Raw genomic sequence first — 18,932 nt, forward strand, 5'->3', positions numbered from 1 at the left:
ATAGATAGATAGATACTTTATTAATCCCAAGGGGAAATTCACATAATCCAGAAGCAGCATACTGATAGAAAAAACAATATTAAATTAAAGAGCAATAAAAATGCAGGTAAAAACAGACAATAACTTTGAATAATGTTAGCGTTTACCCCCTGGGTGGAATTGAAGAGTCGCATAGTGTTGGGGAGGAACGATCTCCTCAGTCTGTCACTGGAGCAGGACAGTGACAGCAGTCTGTCGCTGAAGCTGCTCCTCTGCCTGGAGATGACACTGTTTAGTGGATGCAGTGGATTCTCCATGATTGACAGGAGCTTGCTCACCGTCCGTCGCTCTGCCACGGATGTTAAACTGTCCAGCTTCATTCCTACAATAGCGCCTGCCTTCTTCACAAGTTTGTCCAGGTGTGAGGCGTCCTTCTTCTTTATGCTGCCTCCCCACTCGCCACAACCGTCTGGTAGAACATCTACAGCATCTTATTGCAGATTTTGAAGGATGCCAACCTTCTAAGGAAGTATAGTCGGCTCTGACCTTTCTTACACAGAGCATCAGTATTGGCAGTCCAGTCCAATTTATCATCCATTTGCACTCCCAGGTATTTATAGGTCTGTACCCTCTGCAAACAGTCTCCTCTGATAATCACGGGGTCCATGAGGGGACAAAAGTACTAGGGTTTTGTACCATGTTAGCCATTATGTTACACTTCAAGAAAGTCACCAATGTAGCAAGGGTTGGGTGACCTATGAGCACACTTCTTAGACTACAGTGTGACACGGTGCTTTTCATTTGTAACCATGAAATGGGTTATGTATCATGAGCGTGTAGGTTGTTATACAGTAGCTTAATCAAAGACAAACTGCTAGCTATAATATAACTACTCACCTATTTATATGTCTGTTTTCCTGTTTTATTACTCTTATGAATTTTAAGCTATTTTGTGTTTATTTCCCAATAATCATTTTTTGTGTGTCAGTAATTGCTCCAGTTGAAGCTAAATGATTTTTATGTGAGTAGGCACTCTGTGGTCCCATTCTGTGAGTTGGTGTGCCATGACACTTTGCTTATGAGATATCGTTGCTCCTAGACATTTCCACTTCACAATAACATCACTTACAGTTGAATGGAGTGCAGAAATTTGAGGCACAGAACTGTTGGAAAAGTGGCACTTGATGATAGTGTCATGTTGAAAGATATTGAAAAATGGTCCCATACTACTGCCAATGTTTTTCTATCAGGATTATGCAGGTTGGGGAGTATGCACTAATTAGAGCATGTTGCTGCACCCACCTTACAACGAACCACCCGGATTGGGACCCATGTGCAGCCATGCAGCTAATTGCATAATAATTTAACATCTTTGCCTGCAACATGTATACTGTAAATGGCCAAAAACAGTAATGAGAGGATGTGTTTAGATACTTTTGGCCATAACCTGTACTTTGAATGCTTACTTATTGGTTTTGTGTACAAAATGATAAAAATTATATATTTTGTACAGCATTATAAGTTAACAGTTTTCTGCATGGAATAAAAAGTATTTTCTGCATATGTCACTTTCAAGATGAATATTTACACTATTCCTCATATGTGTTCTATTTATAAATCTATATAACTGAAATATATGTAAAGTTAGTAGTACTTCGGTTTTTCAAAAATAATGTTTAGCTTAAAATTAATTTTAACAAGTTTGTAACTCAAGCAGCTACTTTTTCATTGGTTAAGTACATTAGAATGGTATAAATTATATAAAATTATTGTTGTAGTTGTTTTACTTTTTTGTCTTTGTTTTTTTTTTATCTCATTCAGTAATCCTGAATTATTTAGTTTGTTAGGTGCTTTAATAATGACCTGGGATAGCTAAATGAGCGCATCACTTATTATGAGCCCACAGCCATATTTGCAAAATGTTATGCACTATAACACTGTCCAAATTCTACCATTTTAGTACTAGATGATTAAAATGCATTTGAAAAACAAATTCTGAATTTCAGTTGATCCTGTAGTCATCTCTGTTAATATAGCCATGAGCAGTATTTTCTTCCAAGTATAAAGTATTTGAAATTTTCAACCATTATGTGCTCTTTGCTTAAGATGTGTGTCTACCCATCTGTTTGATGACGAATGGAGTTGTAGTGCTTTGAGGAAATTGCTATTATTCTAATTAGATGTTTCTACTTGAGACTGCATGTTATTATAAAAATTCTTGCTTGGAGCAGTGGAAGATTTTGCAATTCCTAAGACACTTTTCGGCCAGCTCAGCTTCTACCTAGAATTCCAAAAGGTTACACTTTTTTTTGTATTATTAAATGTTTTACAATTTCTTATTTTGCCAAAGTATCATTATTGTTTTATACTTTAGAAGAGTGAATGTCATACTAAGAAAAGATTAACATGATGATCTCAAATCCTTTTGGTAGAATATTTATATCATGTCCTTTGTTGTAGGCATGTGGGGATTTCACGATCGAGATCTCATGTTGCGCAAGTCCCTCTATACGCTTATGGACAAGGGAACCGAGAAGGAAGCTCTAAAGAGAAGGTGGAGATGGCAACAGACACAGCAAAACAAAGAGGTAATTGCAGGTTTTTTAATTGCTTGATAATTGAAAACATACCAAAAGATGAAAGGCTATATATTTCTTGCCGTACTTGTTCTTTCTCATAGGTAAGTATTAACTTGATTCATGGGATGAAACTTTTCAAGATATGCCACTAACTTCTTTCTCTTCATAACTGATACTGCTTTCCCCAGTGTCTATAGTGTAATTGTGCATATCCGTCTTTCATCATGTGTGTTCTGTATAATAATTTATACATATATATATATATATATAAGTTGGCTGCTTCTGGCTACCAGTGATATTTTCATAGCGAGAACTAGAACTAAAAATATCGTTTTTCATTTTACAAGAAAGAGAACTGAAATTAAGGCAAACCGAGAAACTAAAACTAAATAAAAATTAAAAATAGTGATATGTGAACGAACTAAAACAAGAACGAAAATTGAGCAAAAACGAAAAAAAACAGGAAAAACATTTTCGTTCAGTCACATTGTGCTGTTCACTATGCAGTGATCTATGTTCCTTGGGCTTACTATAGTCACATGGCGCAACTTTTGTAAAGGACCATTGTTTGTTTGTTGAGCTCATAAACAAGTCAATAAAGTCAAAATCACTGAATTTGCACATTTCCTGATCAAATACAGGGGAGAAACGTGAGGTGCAATAGCGACGAGCCGAGCCTTACTTCAGACTGCACTATCACTAACACACTGTGTTGATGCATGCAATTGCCACGTGCCTAATGCTGTCTCTATGTGTGTCGCCAGTGTAATGTTTGTAGACACATTTATTATACACCTTGACTTTCCACAGTCTGGCTAATATCTTTAATGAATGTGTGCGACATATTTATCTTGCTGATCGGACATAAAACCACAATGAAAAGGCTCAAAGTGAGGCAGACAGTACCGTGCCGCACCAAAGTGGGCGGATGTGAGCCCAACAGGTGCTCGTTACTGCTGTTCTTCTACGCAGAGGCGCCAATAAGTAAGCGCTATTTTAGAAAGTCAAGTGCACTGCAGCAGTCCTTTTATTTTTATTTTTCTTCCAACTGACTGCCAAAATGGAAGATTAAGACTTTTAAAACTAAAGGAAAATAAGAAAGACTTTTACAAGAAAGTGAGGGAGATTTTCATGGAGTATAGGCACATGGACTTCATTTACAAATAAAGGTCAGACAATAAACGGTTTTCAAGTTTATAAAATATGGGATCAGGCTAAGGAAAATGTAATGTAATGTTCTTTCTTAGCCAAATATGTACCTTACCTATGTGTGTGTGTAAAGAATGCTGATGAGATATGAATCATAACCAGTAGGCAATGTGCATGCTGCTTTTTGAATAGTGAATATGCTACTCTTTGGGTTCATATATTTGTAACTCTGACTCTGAAGGAGTCAGTACCTGTCCAGCCATGAACCTCGCCACACGTCACTGCTTCAGTACTGGCAGCAGAAGTCTTCAACATACAGTCTGCTGGCGCCAGTGGCTGAGGACCTTGCCTGTGCACCTGCATTAGAAACATTCGTCAAGCATATGTTTTCACTGTGTGGCTATCTGTGTAATGGATGTCGTTGCAACGTGAACAAATCTCTCGAAATGCGTGCTTGTTTAAAGCTTAACAGTAACCTGCTTGTACAGACTGGTTTCTTTGGTTTTAACCATTTGATCTTGCTGACTATACTCATTTGGCCACTTAATGTGTTTGATCTTTGATAGTTAAGCTGTGTTTAATGGCATTATGAACTGTGAGTGTATTTCGTTGACTGAAACATAACTTGCATTAAAATATGTGTAGGCCAGCATTTGTGGTCTTGCAGCAGAAAAAAACCTAAAATTGTACTAATATTATATAAAAGGACCAGAACAAAATAAAATAAAAACAAAAATTTTAAACACAGATCAAAATAAAAATTGTTGACTCCACTGAAAACTAGAACGAAATAAAAATAAAAACTAAAACTACAATTAATATCAGAGCTGAAATATCACTGCTGCCTACGTTTTGTGTACTTTATTAACTGTCAACCTTTTAGTTAATAGTTAAACTGAGGTCAGCATCGTAGGACAGTAGTGTTTCTACATTACATCTTTGGAATCTTCGGATAACATCACACCATGCATACTTTTTTATTTGGAACATTAGAACAAATATGATGAGAAAAAGCTATTCAGCGCATCAGGCTCACCAGTCCTATTCATTCTGATTATCAGGTTGAGATTTGAAGATCCCGATGCTCTACTGTCTACCATTCCACCTGGTAATTTATCAGTGTGAAGAAAAAGTTTCTAGCATTTGTGTGAAATTTGCTGTTAACAGGATTCCAACAACATGCCCATGTTTTTTTCAAACAATTTATTTTAAAATAACAGCTGGGATCCACTTTACTAATTTCTTTTATTATTTTAAAGATTTCAGTTATGTCATTATTTAATATCTGTTAGTTTAAACTGAAAAGGCACAGCTCCATACATTTGTTCTAATAGCACATACCTCTCAATCCCGAAATTAGATCAGTCATCCTCCTCTGGACTTTTCTATAGCGCTACTACATGTTGTTTGTAATATGAAAACAAAACTGTTCACAGTACTCCAGGTGATCCTGCACTAATCCATTATACAACTTGAGCATAACTTCCTGTGACTTGTATTGTTCCAAATAAAAAAGTATGCATGGTGTGATGTTATCCGAAGATTCCAAAGATGTAATGTAGAAACACTACTGTCCTACGATGCTGACCTCAGTTTAACTATTAACTAAAAGGTTGACAGTTAATAAAGTACACAAAACGTAGGCAGCAGTGATATTTCAGCTCTGATATTAATTGTAGTTTTAGTTTTTATTTTTATTTCGTTCTAGTTTTCAGTGGAGTCAACAATTTTTATTTTGATCTGTGTTTAAAATTTTTGTTTTTATTTTATTTTGTTCTGGTCCTTTTATATAATATTAGTACAATTTTAGGTTTTTTTCTGCTGCAAGACCACAAATGCTGGCCTACACATATTTTAATGCAAGTTATGTTTCAGTCAACGAAATACACTCACAGTTCATAATGCCATTAAACACAGCTTAACTTCCTGTGACTTGTATTCTGCACATTGGACTATATAACCGAACATCCTATTAGTCTTCTTTATTGTTTCTGTACTCTACGATGAAGTAGTGACAAATCTGCTGTAATTCTTTGTTCCTTCACATAAGATATATTTTCAATTTTCAGATTGTGTTTTCAAATATAATATTTCTACTTCCTAAGCAGAATACCTTAAATTTACACTAAATTCCACTTACCACAAAAATGAATTGAGAGATTTGTTTTGTTTCCTGTTTGTTATTACCGTTTGTCCTTGGTGATTGATTTTTCTTGCTATTTCATGGTTGGTTAGTTACACAATAAAAAAAATCTGATCACATAAAAACAGTGTAGCTGTACAAGCCAAAATATATTAAAATTAATTACACTAAATGAGAAACAGATTGAGTAATAGTATAATTTAGGTTACTATATGAATCAATAATAAGTGTCTTAAAATGTAAAGCATCTCATTCTTTGGGTTGTGTTTGATGTCATGTTTTTCATGATGTGTTTCTTTGTTTCATTTAAGCCGATGAAGAAACCTATGCTGTATGTACATTATTAAGCTCAAAAGAGCCATCTTGTGAATTTTATAAATAATTAATTTTTAATAGTTTTCATTTTTTGTAGTCCTGGGTATTAGGTGCAAAGGCCCATGTTGTAATAGATATGTTTTCTCATAGGCTGTAAAATTAAATAGCAGTTACTGCTGTGGTTATTCTACGTTCTCATTTATAAAGCATCCATCCATATCTGTACCGCAGCCACAATTGTATTGCACAGAACCTTCTCAGGTATTGTGAATGTTATTATGACAATTCATTTTTATAAATGCATTGTTGATTTACCTTGCTCGGTTCTGAATATCATTGTTCAAGTGAACAACATTCACGTATTGATTAGTTTGCCTGGATGTTAAAGAACCTTAAAGCACTTTTGCACCTTAGTATGAATTTAATCCTTTTAACACATTCTTATTTTTGACAGTTTTCTGCTACTTTGATTTAATCAGGTGTAACTTCATCATACTTCACAGAATATTCATGTTCCACCCAACAATAAAGGGCTTGTCTTTCTTATTCAGAATATTTGCTCTATATCTGGAAAATAAATTATGTTGTGTGAATAAATTACAGTAGAATAAGTTACAAACCTTACCAACACTTTTGCCAAAAAATGCACTTTGGATGTTGCTGTCTTAAAATGTTGGAATAAGATTCTAAACACAAAAATGTAACATAGAAGAGATTTCTTAATTAGGGACACTGACTCTGCATCTTTTTACTGGTGATCAGGGCTTGAAGTGAGCTGTTACACAGTGGTATACCATCCATCCATCCATCCATTATCCAACCCGCTATACCCTAACTACAGGGTCACGGTGGTCTGCTGGAGCCAATCCCAGCCAACACAGGGCGCAAGGTAGGAAACAATCCCCGGGCAGGGCGCCAGCCCACCGTAGATGGTATACCATTACCATTTTACTCTCTGACATACCAGCATCTCCTGCTCTACCTTGAAGGGGAGTCCAAACCCCCAAACTGTCTAATGTGTGTATATCTTAGTGATCAAAATTCCAAGATGAACACAAGCTCTCAATTAAGAAGTAATGTTAACTTTGCAGTGCATCAGGAAGAGGACAAAAGCCGAAAAAATCATAGAGTAGTGGTACTTATTTATTCCACTTCAGACACTGCTGAAGAAATGGCTAAATATGTTATATATCTGTTTCATTTATTATGCAAAATAAATATTTGCCTGCATTGCTTTTTTTCTGTAGCATTCGGGTAAATCTATTTGATTCAGCATCATGCTATACTTCAGTCCAAATATAAAGTATTATTCAAAAATTTTTTTAATGGCATATATATGCATTGTCTTGTATAATGCATGCAGAATTCATTTTGTAACATTACCCACTGTACAAAGTCCATTTAACCTGCTCAGGAAATATGTAACTTTGTTTCTACATCTTTGACTCTAATAAGCACACTGCAGCTGCACTTGGCCTTACTCTTGATCCAGTGCAGCAGAGCCCACAACTCTGGGGCACACTGCCACAGCACTCAACCCAAAAGTTAGTCTTGTTGCTGTAAATATGTACTAAGACAAGTTCATCATAGAATCATCTCCAGCTCATAGTACAACGCAAGTCACCCATACTGTTTTCTTTCTTTTTGTATATTTGGTAAAGGAAAGTTCACATAAAATAGTAAAGTTATGAACACTGCAAAAATGCTAGACACATAAATTATGCTTTCTACATAACTTTAGCGCTATCATGGAAGGCAGCAAGGATACCTTACATAAAGATGAAACTACCCAAATAAACTTTTAGTTTGAGAATGGTACAAGGATCTCACTCTAAGTATTACAAAGTTTGAAAAAAAATATTGTAGTGACTTCGTCATAGGAAAATACAGAGAATGTGGTTAAACAGGAAAAGAACAGTTTAAAAGGGGTAGGAGATTCAAAATGAGGGAAGAAGCAAGGATCTGCTAGACAGAACGAATTCTAAAGAAATAATGTATTGAACAGTGCAATGTTACACTCCTACACTGTGTTTGTGTTACACTCCTCTCTGGCTTTGTAGAACACCTTTACAGAGCTGCGCCGGCTTCTGCTAGTTCCCTTTAGAAGGACTGTTATTTTCCCTTGTCCACTCTTGCACATCTTCTCTCTCAGCATTTTCTCTGATCCAGAAAACACTGCTTACCCTTCTGTTTCTCTTTCTCTCTCTCTCTCTCGCAACAACTTTTTGATGAAAACAACACTCAACTATATTTTAAGTTCGCCATCTACCTACCTTTCTCTCATGCCTCTCCAAGCGGCAATGTCCCTTTGCTCATTGGTTCATGCCAGCTGCTCATACTCATCCATTGTTCCTACTGGCAGTCCTCATTTGTATAGCCTATAGCCAACATGTGCTGTCACCCTCATACCAAGTCTTAGCGCTGTGCTGCCACATGCACTGTAGATTATTAAATTGTTTGAAAAACCTAAATGAGAATAGGCCATTCAGCCCAACAAAGCGTGCCAGTTCTTTTCACTTAACTCTTTCCGAATAACATTAAGTCTAGTTTTGAAGGTCTCTACTGTTCTACTGTCTACTGTAATATATATACTACTTGGTAACTTATTCCATGATTATTCTATGGTTCTCTGGTAAGTTTTTTTCCTCACATAATGTTTGTACGAAATTTACCCTTAGGAAGTTTCAAACTGTGTCCCTGTGTTCTCGATGCACTGTAATAATTCCCTTCATAATTTTAAATACTTCAATCCTATCACCCCTTAATCTCCTTTTGTTTACTCTGAAAGGGCTCAGCTCTTTTAATTTTTCCTCATAACTCATCCCTTGAAGTCCTAGAATCAGCCTAGTTGTTCTTCTATGGACTTTTTATAGTGTTTTTTTGTAGCCTGGACACAAAAAGTGCACACACTACTCTAGATGAGTCTTCACCAGTGCATTGTAAAGCTTGTGCATAATCTCTTTTGACTTGTTCTCATAACCGACTTGCATCATTATTAAAGCAATTAAAGCAAGTCATGCTCCATGTGTTGTGTAACATGACTTTTAGAAGTAACTTAGCTATATTACTCATTACTTACAATACAAATATTACTGAGTTACATTTTATAAAATGTAATTCATTCCAAACAGTGCATTACGTTTATGTTACTGTTTCTTCTTTAATATGAAAAACTGAACATTTCACTGGCTAGCATTTGTTATTGAACCCTAAGTCTTTATAGGAACCTTCATTAAACTGACCAGAAACACAGCCAAATTTGATCATTTTCTTGTGCTTTTGTTTTTTTAAAAATATGTTTAGTGGTGAAGTAACATCCATTTCCTAGTTTTATTCTCAGACACCAGCCCCTGAAGACTCACAGCATGATCATTAGCTACTGCACCACCAGATCACAGTTTCAGAATAGTTGGTGCAAATTAATGGATTAAAACTAGAGTGCTATATTATTTTTAAGTTTCTGTTATGATGGACATCTGCTATAATTTTAATAAATTGTGGTCAAATGACTACTCACACTGCCCGATAGAGTCACCACCAGTGTACATGCTGAAACTGTACAAACACATTTGTTCCGATTGACATGCCACAACATTGGTGCATAGACTATATGTGTACATAGTTCTCATGGACAATTTTACACATTCAAAAAACATGGCTGCAGGCCTCTCAATGTCTACAAAGAACAATGCATTGCAACGGACATCACAACTGTTGAACACATTTCAATAAAATAAGTATTGTGTTCGGGTATTGTAATGTTACGTTTTTCAGGACTAATTTCATTTGAAATTTTCACAGTCGACTGATCTGTAGCTAATGCATTTTACATTGTATTTTGGTTAAAAATCCAATGGTTGGCTTATCTGCAAGTATATATGGCAGCTAAGAAAAATATTCTTTTTCTGTAATTTTAAAAGTCTGCTTTGCTTGTGATTGATTCATTCCAGAGTAATCTGTGAGGGCATTTTAAAAAATTGTATGCCAGTGATGTCCGTTATCTCACTGGAGAAACGCCCGACTGTCACTTTGATATGAAAACACTTTTGTTGAATAAGTAACACGCAGAGGCTAACACACTTGTTGGTAATGACCTATGCTATAGCCATGTTACTATAGGTATTAGACAGTAAAAACATAACTGTTTTTCTACAGATATTTAGAGTGTAGGAGCTCTGTGGAGGTAAGTGTACATTTATTCTAAAGGTGCACCCACCAGCTGCCTTGGGATAAATATTGATCTGTGAAGCATAGATGATCTTAGTTATGAGTGATACACTAGGGCCACCTGTCTGCTCGGGTCTACTGTGTAGCAGCCATTGTGAAAATTCATTAAATATGGTACTTGAATAGAAAAATACAGTAAACACATGCTTATATACATTTGCTTGAATCGCTCACCAATCCCTGGGGGCGGACACCCTATTTTGCAGCTCAGCTGCTTGAAGGGCATCGGGACGCCCCTCCATTAGAGAAGGCAATTATATTTAAAGAGATGGTATATACAGTATAGAAGAGATAGAAAATTAGTTACTTGAGAATTTCACTACAACTGTCTATTTTAAATACCACTGAATAATAACATATAATCAAAAGTAGAAATAAAAAAGTAACACATAAAAAATTACATTTCATTAATGTCTTGTCAAAAACAATATTATGAATTATCGGCCAACTTGCATTCTATAAATGTTGCTTTTTTGCATTTCAGGTTGTATGTTGTTCGAGATATTTTTCTTCTTCTCGTTTATTGGACAATTCTTCTTGATCTTGATTTTTGTTATATGCAGCTGTTTTTTATTTTTCATTTTCTTTTTTCGAGGTTCATTATCAGCTCTTGATGCTCTTTTTCTATTGCAGTGTAAAATTCAATGTTCTTGAATAGATCAGTTGCTTTTCTGCCTTCCCATTAATAACTGACTGCATTGAAGGGTGAGTTAGCAGCATTGAGAGTGTCTCGGGGTTGTACAGAAAGAGGATGTGTGTAGTAGGAGTAGTGATTGGGTGAGCTATGTGGAGGGGAGTGGTCAAGGCTGATTAACGCAGGCACGATGGAAAAATGTATAATATAATAGAGAGATTTGCCTAATTGTCACCGCACACCAAATTTCTAAAATGAATGGGGTGGATTTGAGAAGGTACACATTTTTTTTTACCATTGACATATAGACTTTATCAATTGAACAGTTCTTGCAGTGGAGAAGAAATTACTTTTTTGATATGCTAAATTTAAATTAAAATCTTAACTGAAAATTAATATTTTTTGGAAAATGTATTATTTTTCATGAAATTGATCATAACACATATCAGGTGATTGTGGTGTACTGATAAGCTGCATAACTTCAAAGTTGCGTTTGAGTTTTGCTTTCTTATTCTATGTTCCCATTTTTTCGTTCTGTTTAATCTTTCTTTGGTTTTTTGGCAATAGTGATTTAAATCAAACAGGCAGTAGGCTTCAAAAATTTAAGATTTCAAATGAATATGTTAATTACTTTGCTGGCTATCCCTGCTGCTGTCTGTTATTGAAATTGCACAGGCTTGTCTCTCATCATTAAATGTTTCTTTAGAACCTTTTATTAATCTTGTAGCTTTTTGTGTTTTAACATGGATTCACCCTGATCTTGTGATAATCCTTTTAAGTGCAGTTCTTCCCATTGTTCTAGATTTTTGAACACTAAAGTACATCCTGGCATCTATCAGGCTTATTTCATAGTCATATTGGCATCAGTCAAAGAATGTGCTGAGAACTTGACAAATTCAATGCAACCAATTCTCAGACATTTTTCTTTTCTGTGTGGAAATATTTGTATAGGCTCCCTGCAATTTTAATTCTAAATGTGCAGATTTATACTTATTTACTATGGGCCCAATATTGCATGTAGAAAGACAGTGAAGAACAAATGTATTTTAGTTCTTTGTTATTTTGTGTTGTAATCTTGTGAACTTGTAGTGTAATATATTAATAGATTGTTAACATTTTCTAGTTATTGGTTTTACTAATTTCCATTTCTCTGTTTTGATTTGGGCAATGCTAGGGTCTACTAGATATCACTTTATTATGCACATTAAAATGCACTTCTAAAAATGAGCACATCTCCAAAGGTTTGAGCAAGAACCGAAAGGGTTCATTTGTGGTTACACAAGATGCAGTAAATGTTAAACTGATAAAACCACTTAAGACAATCTGATATGGTTATGCTAGTTCTCTGTTAACAAAACATAATTAATTTCCTGACTAAATTATTAAATATACATACATAAAAATAACAAAACATAGAAGATACAAATGTTGTTGACAAGTTTCATAAGAAACACTGGAATTGCTCACTTTTATTTTTTTAGGCTTTTTATAATTTTTGCCTAAAGAACGATGATTCACTTAATTAATCTACTTTCAAATAATCTCTTCCTGTTTCAGTCTGGACTCGTGTACACTGAGGATGAGTGGCAAAAAGAGTGGAATGAGCTGCTGAAACTAGCATCCAGTGAACCACGGATACACTACAGTAATAATGGCAGTAACTGTCCAGGGTAGGCATCTGATTACTCTAATTGTGTCTTTTATTTAATACAGTCGCATAATGAGTAGTTCTAATGCGTCACTGATCCAGTGATCTGGGTTTGAACCCCATACCAGGTTGTTGTCTGTTTTTATTTTGCACATTCTCCCTATTTAAGTTTTCCACTCTTATTCCCAAAGATGTGTGCTACGTTGATTGGGGATTTGAAATTAGCCCAGTGTGAGTGAAGTGTGGCTGTGTGTTTAAGTGATCCTGCAATGGATGGGCACCATCTTCAGGTTGACATAGGTCCTAACCACCTGTTACCCTATATTTGAATAAGCAGGTTATACAATGCTATTTTGAATAAATATATATATATATATATTGCTTTTTTTCCTTTAATTTGTAGTGTGCATTTTATTTGCATACAAATGAAATACAGATTTTATTATAGTATCCTGAATTTGGTTTATACATAATAATAAAAATGTTGACTTTCATTCTTCTACATAATCTACTGCTTTTTGGAAAGTTAGTTCTGTAACATCCATGACATTAGTAATCTCTAAGAAGTCAGCAACCATCACATTTGTCTTCAGGAATCATGAATGCAATAACTTAAGGATGAAACACGCTTCATTTTTTTGCTTTTAAAAAAAAAAAGTAAAACTGACAAAATGATTTGTAATGGTCACAGCCTCTTTAATGTGCTTAGCAAGTTTGTTACGATATTTACTCATTTTTAAAATGGCTATGATAGTGTTTTTGGTAAAAATACACACATTCAAAAGGAGAATTTCTAAGCAGACAGACCTTGTTGCATAGTGCTTTTAATACCTTGCTCATTTTAAAGCTTGTTGTTGTTACTAAAACTAAGAAACTATAAATTGTGAGATTTGTGGCCTTTAACTCTTGGCCCAAAAACCACAAGTGAATGATAAAGGTAGTGAGAATCTGTAAGGTAAATGAAATGGGAATCTGAATCTTCATACCAGTATAGTTAATTAAAGCAAAAAATGGAAGCATATCTTTCCTAAACCTGCATTTTGAAATTTGTTTTTCCATTAATAATACATACTATTTATTTGACCTTCAAATAATTTTGTATTATTTTAATTCCTTATGAAAAAAGTGCTTTATGCTTGGTATAAAGTTATTCAAGCACAGGCTTATTTAGTTGAAGTTATGGAGCAACAAATGTAAACATTCCCGTGAGGCAAATAAAGGGAAAGCATTGGGCCAAAGGAAAGAAGCTGTAATATGCATTTTTAGATTTGGAGAAGGCATTGGTCAGGGTGCCTTGAGAGGTGATAAGGTAGACATTGGCAAAGTAAAGATTGTGTCTAAAGGGATGTCGTTTTATGAGGAAGCACAATGAGGTTCGGACAGCTGAATTAGATAGTGAGAGTTTTGAGGTGGGACTGCACCAGGTACCCATTCTGAGTTTGTTACTGTTTGTGATAATCCTGGAAGCTGACGACCAGGTAAATACATGAAGGATAGTCATGGGAGCCCTTGTATACTGATAATCTCGTATTGATGGCAGAAATTGAAGCAACATTGAAGGAGAAGATTCTGAAATATACAGCTAACATGAAAGCAAAGGGGCTTAATGTAATTGCAAGAAAGACAAATGTGAAGCGGTAGGTACAGAAGAGGGACTGACAAATTACCATGCAGTAAAGGTATTGGAAGAGACTCGGTTCAATACATATGTTGTGTTTGGAAGCAGGTGCATAAAATGTAGTGATGTGAAGGATATTCTGAAGAAGAATGAGTACAACCTTTACTACAAAGGTGCAAATGGAGGTGTGGGCACAACAGTGATGGTGAGGGTAGGAGGTGCACAGAAGGTACTCTGAGTTAGTTATCCTCTATTCTGTCTTCTAAAAGGAGCCTGTTTGGCACGGAAGTTAATTTTTTATGAAATCTTTGTGAGAAGTAGTATGAACTGTGGGAGTCAGACTTTGTAATGAAAGCAGGACCTAAAGCTGCCCTGAAGAAAAAAAAGATGGTAGATGACATGAGAAGAATGGCTTTAGCCCCAAAAGATGCCCTGGACTGTGGAGTGCAGAGAAGAATGATTTGGGGGGCAACAATATGCTCACAATATCTAAGCACATTTAATTTGTCAAAAGCATTGTCCTGGGTAAACTCAGAAAATGTCCATTAAACTAGTGATTATGGTTGAGATGATGGTGGCTTGTGCTGTGATTTTTACATAATCCATCTAATGAAGTCATTTTACTTTATTCATTTTTAAGAACTTTAAGTGAATCTTTTGCTGTAAGAAAGGTAAAGGAAGTATTGCAATACAATATAGTCTCTCTTCTCTTTTGTTCATTTCCACAGAGCTGAACCGTCTGAGGAACCAGTTTATGAGAGTTTAGAAGAGTTCCATGTTTTTGTATTAGCTCATGTCCTGCGACGGCCTATTGTAGTAGTGGCAGATACAATGCTACGTGACTCTGGAGGGGAAGGTAAAACATTTCTTTTAATACTCTAATTAAATTCTATCCTTTGTGCGTGCCTATGTATTGAAATATACGTGGTTGGATAATCTGTTCTAAAAGTCATGATGTATTATCATCCCTTAAAATATTCCTTTACAATATCGTATAAATGAATGTTACTGTTTACATCCATGATAAGGTACATATTTTAAGTTTTTTCTCAATATTGCATTGTGTGGAATGTTTCAGTTATGGTGCTTGTAGCACACCATTGCACAGTGCCAATATTCAATATTTAGACAAAGCATTTGGCTTAGAAGTGGGCTTATTAACCTGAGTGCAGACAGCACAAAGGGTTTATTAATATGTAGGTCGATTTCCAAGTGTATAGAGAGTGGATATGTCTTTGTGTAGACATCAACAACCATACCTGTATTTATTTTGTTGAAAAAAAGTTATGCAATTTAAAAATTGCACTAAAAATGTAGAAAATGCCAATGAAATTTTCACTGGCAACTGAAGATGCTATAGAAATACAAGTTCTGGGCATCCGTGTGGGGTGGTCTTGTTCTCACCAATTAAACAGAACAGATGGTATTAAGCAATACTTCATTCAGTAATAACCTCTTTTTTTCTTCTGTTACCCCATGTATTTTGTAGCGATGGTCTTGAAATGGCATGTTTTTGTGATACCGTTGGTTTCACTATAGACCCTCACTAAACAATAGCAAACAATATCAAATAGTCAGTGAAGAATCTCAAACTAATTGAGTCACACAATTCACATTTCAGGTATCCAATCATGTATTCTCAATGTCTCAAACACCTGTATTTTGTCTAAAATATTTTAAAAATTTGCCATGCATGACAGTGAAGCCTTGGATTTTAGCATTTACCTCTATTATATAATAACTAACACAAGAGTTTTTGTGTATGTTGGTTCCTTGCTCTGCCAGTCAGTTTTTCGCTCATTTAATGAATGAAATTAATTTTATTCTTATATAATTCTATACTTAGTGGTTCAAGGCTGCAAGGGTTGCATACATTTAAAAATATAAAATAACTAGGGGTCTGCCCCCTGCTCGCTTCGCTCGCCAACCCCTAGATTTGGTACTGTGGAAATACAAGTTAAAGTGTTTTTTCTTTTCATGGGAATTGTTACATATGCATTATGTTCACTTTTGATAATGCAACGTGAGTGAATATCGTTTCAATAAAAATAAGACTTTTCTGATAAAACAATCTACTTGTGAAAGTGAGAATATTCAGAGCCGATATAGCAGGTGACATTGTTCTCAGGGAGCTGCGGATTTCTGGCCATTGTGGATTGCACGTCATTGTAAGAAATAAATCTGGCCAGCTAATAGTTCTGGATGTTGCCATTGCATCATGATACATCTGTTGCAGTGCTCTTGGACTACCTTGATATAATGATGGTAATATTACTGCTTGTACCTATTTTGAATTTGTCTGAACTATTGATATTTGAATTTTGAATGTGATCAATGAGACTTTGCATGTGTTCTATTCTAAGTTTAGCATGATTTAATTTAATAAAGAAGAGATGATTAGCTGCGACTTTTACATATGCATTAATAATGTAATGTTGCGATAGACGTTGAGATGATAGAAGTTAAATATATGGGAATATATCGGCAATTTTGACCCGAAATATTGTATGGGTGTTATTCGTTTTACTGAATGAGTTTGTGTCATATTGTACGACCATCCTGTTTCGTCATCTAGGAAAAGCAAAGGTAAAAGGTTGACATGTGGTGATGTACTGTATTTGACATAAATGATAAAGGATACTTTGCCTTTGGATATGCACGAATATCTACTGTCTTTGATATCTCCATCTTTCGAATTTATTATCGCTGACAGTTCGTCACATGTGAGTTTATTCTAAATGCGACTGTGATCTTTCAGATTCATATACAGTAGACATCCAAGAAAACATCTTTGTCCGTGTGTGCTGGTAAACCTTGTGTAAAGTGAGATACGTTTGGACATATGGATTTGTATCCATTATTAGATGTGTAATATCTATTACGTTGGATCGTTTAACTGTTTCGACTCTATGTTGCATCGCTTCTCCCTGATCATAAAGATACACCTGACCAAATTGTTTTTTTTTTTTTCGAAATGAAACTTGTCGTAGCTGTAATTGTTACAGGAACACAGATTCTCATAGTGTACGGTCCATTATTGTGTAAATCAACGTTTTGTGCATTGAATGATGTTAACATGAAACGATTATTGTAGATGTGTATATTTTGCATGTAGTGTTTGTTGATTTCAGTTTTCACCAAACAACAAATCTTTTAATTCTTGCGGAAATGCCTCTTCATTGGAAAGCAGCAGTACTTTTCCCTGATGGCAACACAAAGTAGACAATCTACAAGTCTCTGACTTAAACCAGGGCTATTCAATTACAAATTCAGTTGGGCCAGATTGTCAAACCAAGAAGGTTAGCTGGGCCAGTCATTTTAGCGGCAAAGCAGCTCGTAATGACAAATTTTAAAACCAACACAAACAAATTTATTGAAAAACATAAGGTTTATTCGTTGTTTCTCTTTTAAATTTGGTCAGTTTGCAGAGCAAAAGGTGCATACAAAAAGAGCTGAATTAACAGAATCTGAGGTAGCCCCTATTTTTTCTACTTACAAAAGAAAAAAAAACTGACCTAGGCTACATATCTGACCTATCTGATCACAAAGTGCATAAAACAAAATAGTGCACAGTAGTAGGCTATTAGAAATAACATTTTTTCCTTTTGAAACAAAATAAACAACTTGCACACATTTGACCCAGGAACATCTCAAAGTGCATAAAATAAAAAGTGTACAGTATTCACAACTATAACAACACTGAGGGAACATATTTTAAATCACCATGTGTTATTAGGCATGTCTCTGTTACGCATCCCACATTATATTGATGTATTGTAGGCTACAGTTACCCTGCTGACTTAGTGGGAGAAGTGACATTTTTTGTTTTGAACGAGCAGTGACTTTAGGCTCGTAAGTTGTCAATGCAATTCAAGGCATTGGTGGAGAGTATGGTCAGTCAGGGAGCAACGAGAGTTGCTTTTTATGGAGTTCATGTGTGAAAAACTTGACTCACATGTACAGTATATGTTGATCCAAACATACTGAGCATGACGATCGTTACTTTCTTAATGTTAGGGAACTGATGTGCGTTGACATTAGTCCAAAACATTGCAGGCCTGTTAGTGGAAAGCTCCTGTGCCATAGTTACAGATGACTGCATGTCAACAAGTTCGAGTGTGAATTTCCCCTCGTCAATGGAAGGGACCAGTTTCTTAGCTCTGGCGGATAAAACCCTTCTATTTCAACAGTGAACGGGTCTCTGACAAAAACGGCCAACTCAGTGGGCAGATCAAGTCCATCCAATCAACCAGCAAAGTTATTTTTCAACATCGCAATGAAATCTGTCATCACATCCGTGATTTGTGCGGGGTTAGATGCCTTTGCGGAGTGTCCGAAAATGCAGCATTCGGCCTGTGCTCAAATCATTTGCGAAAAGGTCCAGTTTAACTTGGAATGCGCGCATCTGTTCCACAAGGTCGATGACAGTTTTGCCTCTGCCTTGTAGTCCCAAATTGAGATCGTTCAGGTGTTTGAATATGTCGCTCAGAAAGCAGGCATCGGCCATGAAGTTGTCGTCCAGTATGCGACTCAAGTGCGTTTCTGCCTTTTTTTGCATGCTGCCGCGGAGGAAAGTTATGACCTCTTCTCTGAGACCGCAGAAACGCTCGAGTGCTTTGCCTTTGGACAGCCACCTCACG

The 18,932-nt window shown here is 35.6% G+C and overlaps 1 protein-coding gene across 6 annotated transcripts in view; it reads left to right on the plus strand.

Annotated features, from left to right (window-relative positions):
- otud7b (OTU deubiquitinase 7B) overlaps window positions 1-18,932 on the plus strand; it is a 144,831-nt gene that overhangs the window by 110,608 nt on the left and 15,291 nt on the right. For all 6 annotated transcript variants that reach the window (XM_039751278.1, XM_039751282.1, XM_039751252.1 and 3 more), the window contains 3 exons: window positions 2,440-2,567; window positions 12,584-12,696; window positions 15,021-15,148. In XM_039751278.1, coding sequence (XP_039607212.1) covers window positions 2,440-2,567; window positions 12,584-12,696; window positions 15,021-15,148 — 369 coding nt within the window. The remainder of the gene's footprint in view (window positions 1-2,439; window positions 2,568-12,583; window positions 12,697-15,020; window positions 15,149-18,932) is intronic.

Source organism: Polypterus senegalus, chromosome 1 (assembly GCF_016835505.1).
Source record: "Polypterus senegalus isolate Bchr_013 chromosome 1, ASM1683550v1, whole genome shotgun sequence".
NCBI lineage: Eukaryota > Metazoa > Chordata > Cladistia > Polypteriformes > Polypteridae > Polypterus > Polypterus senegalus.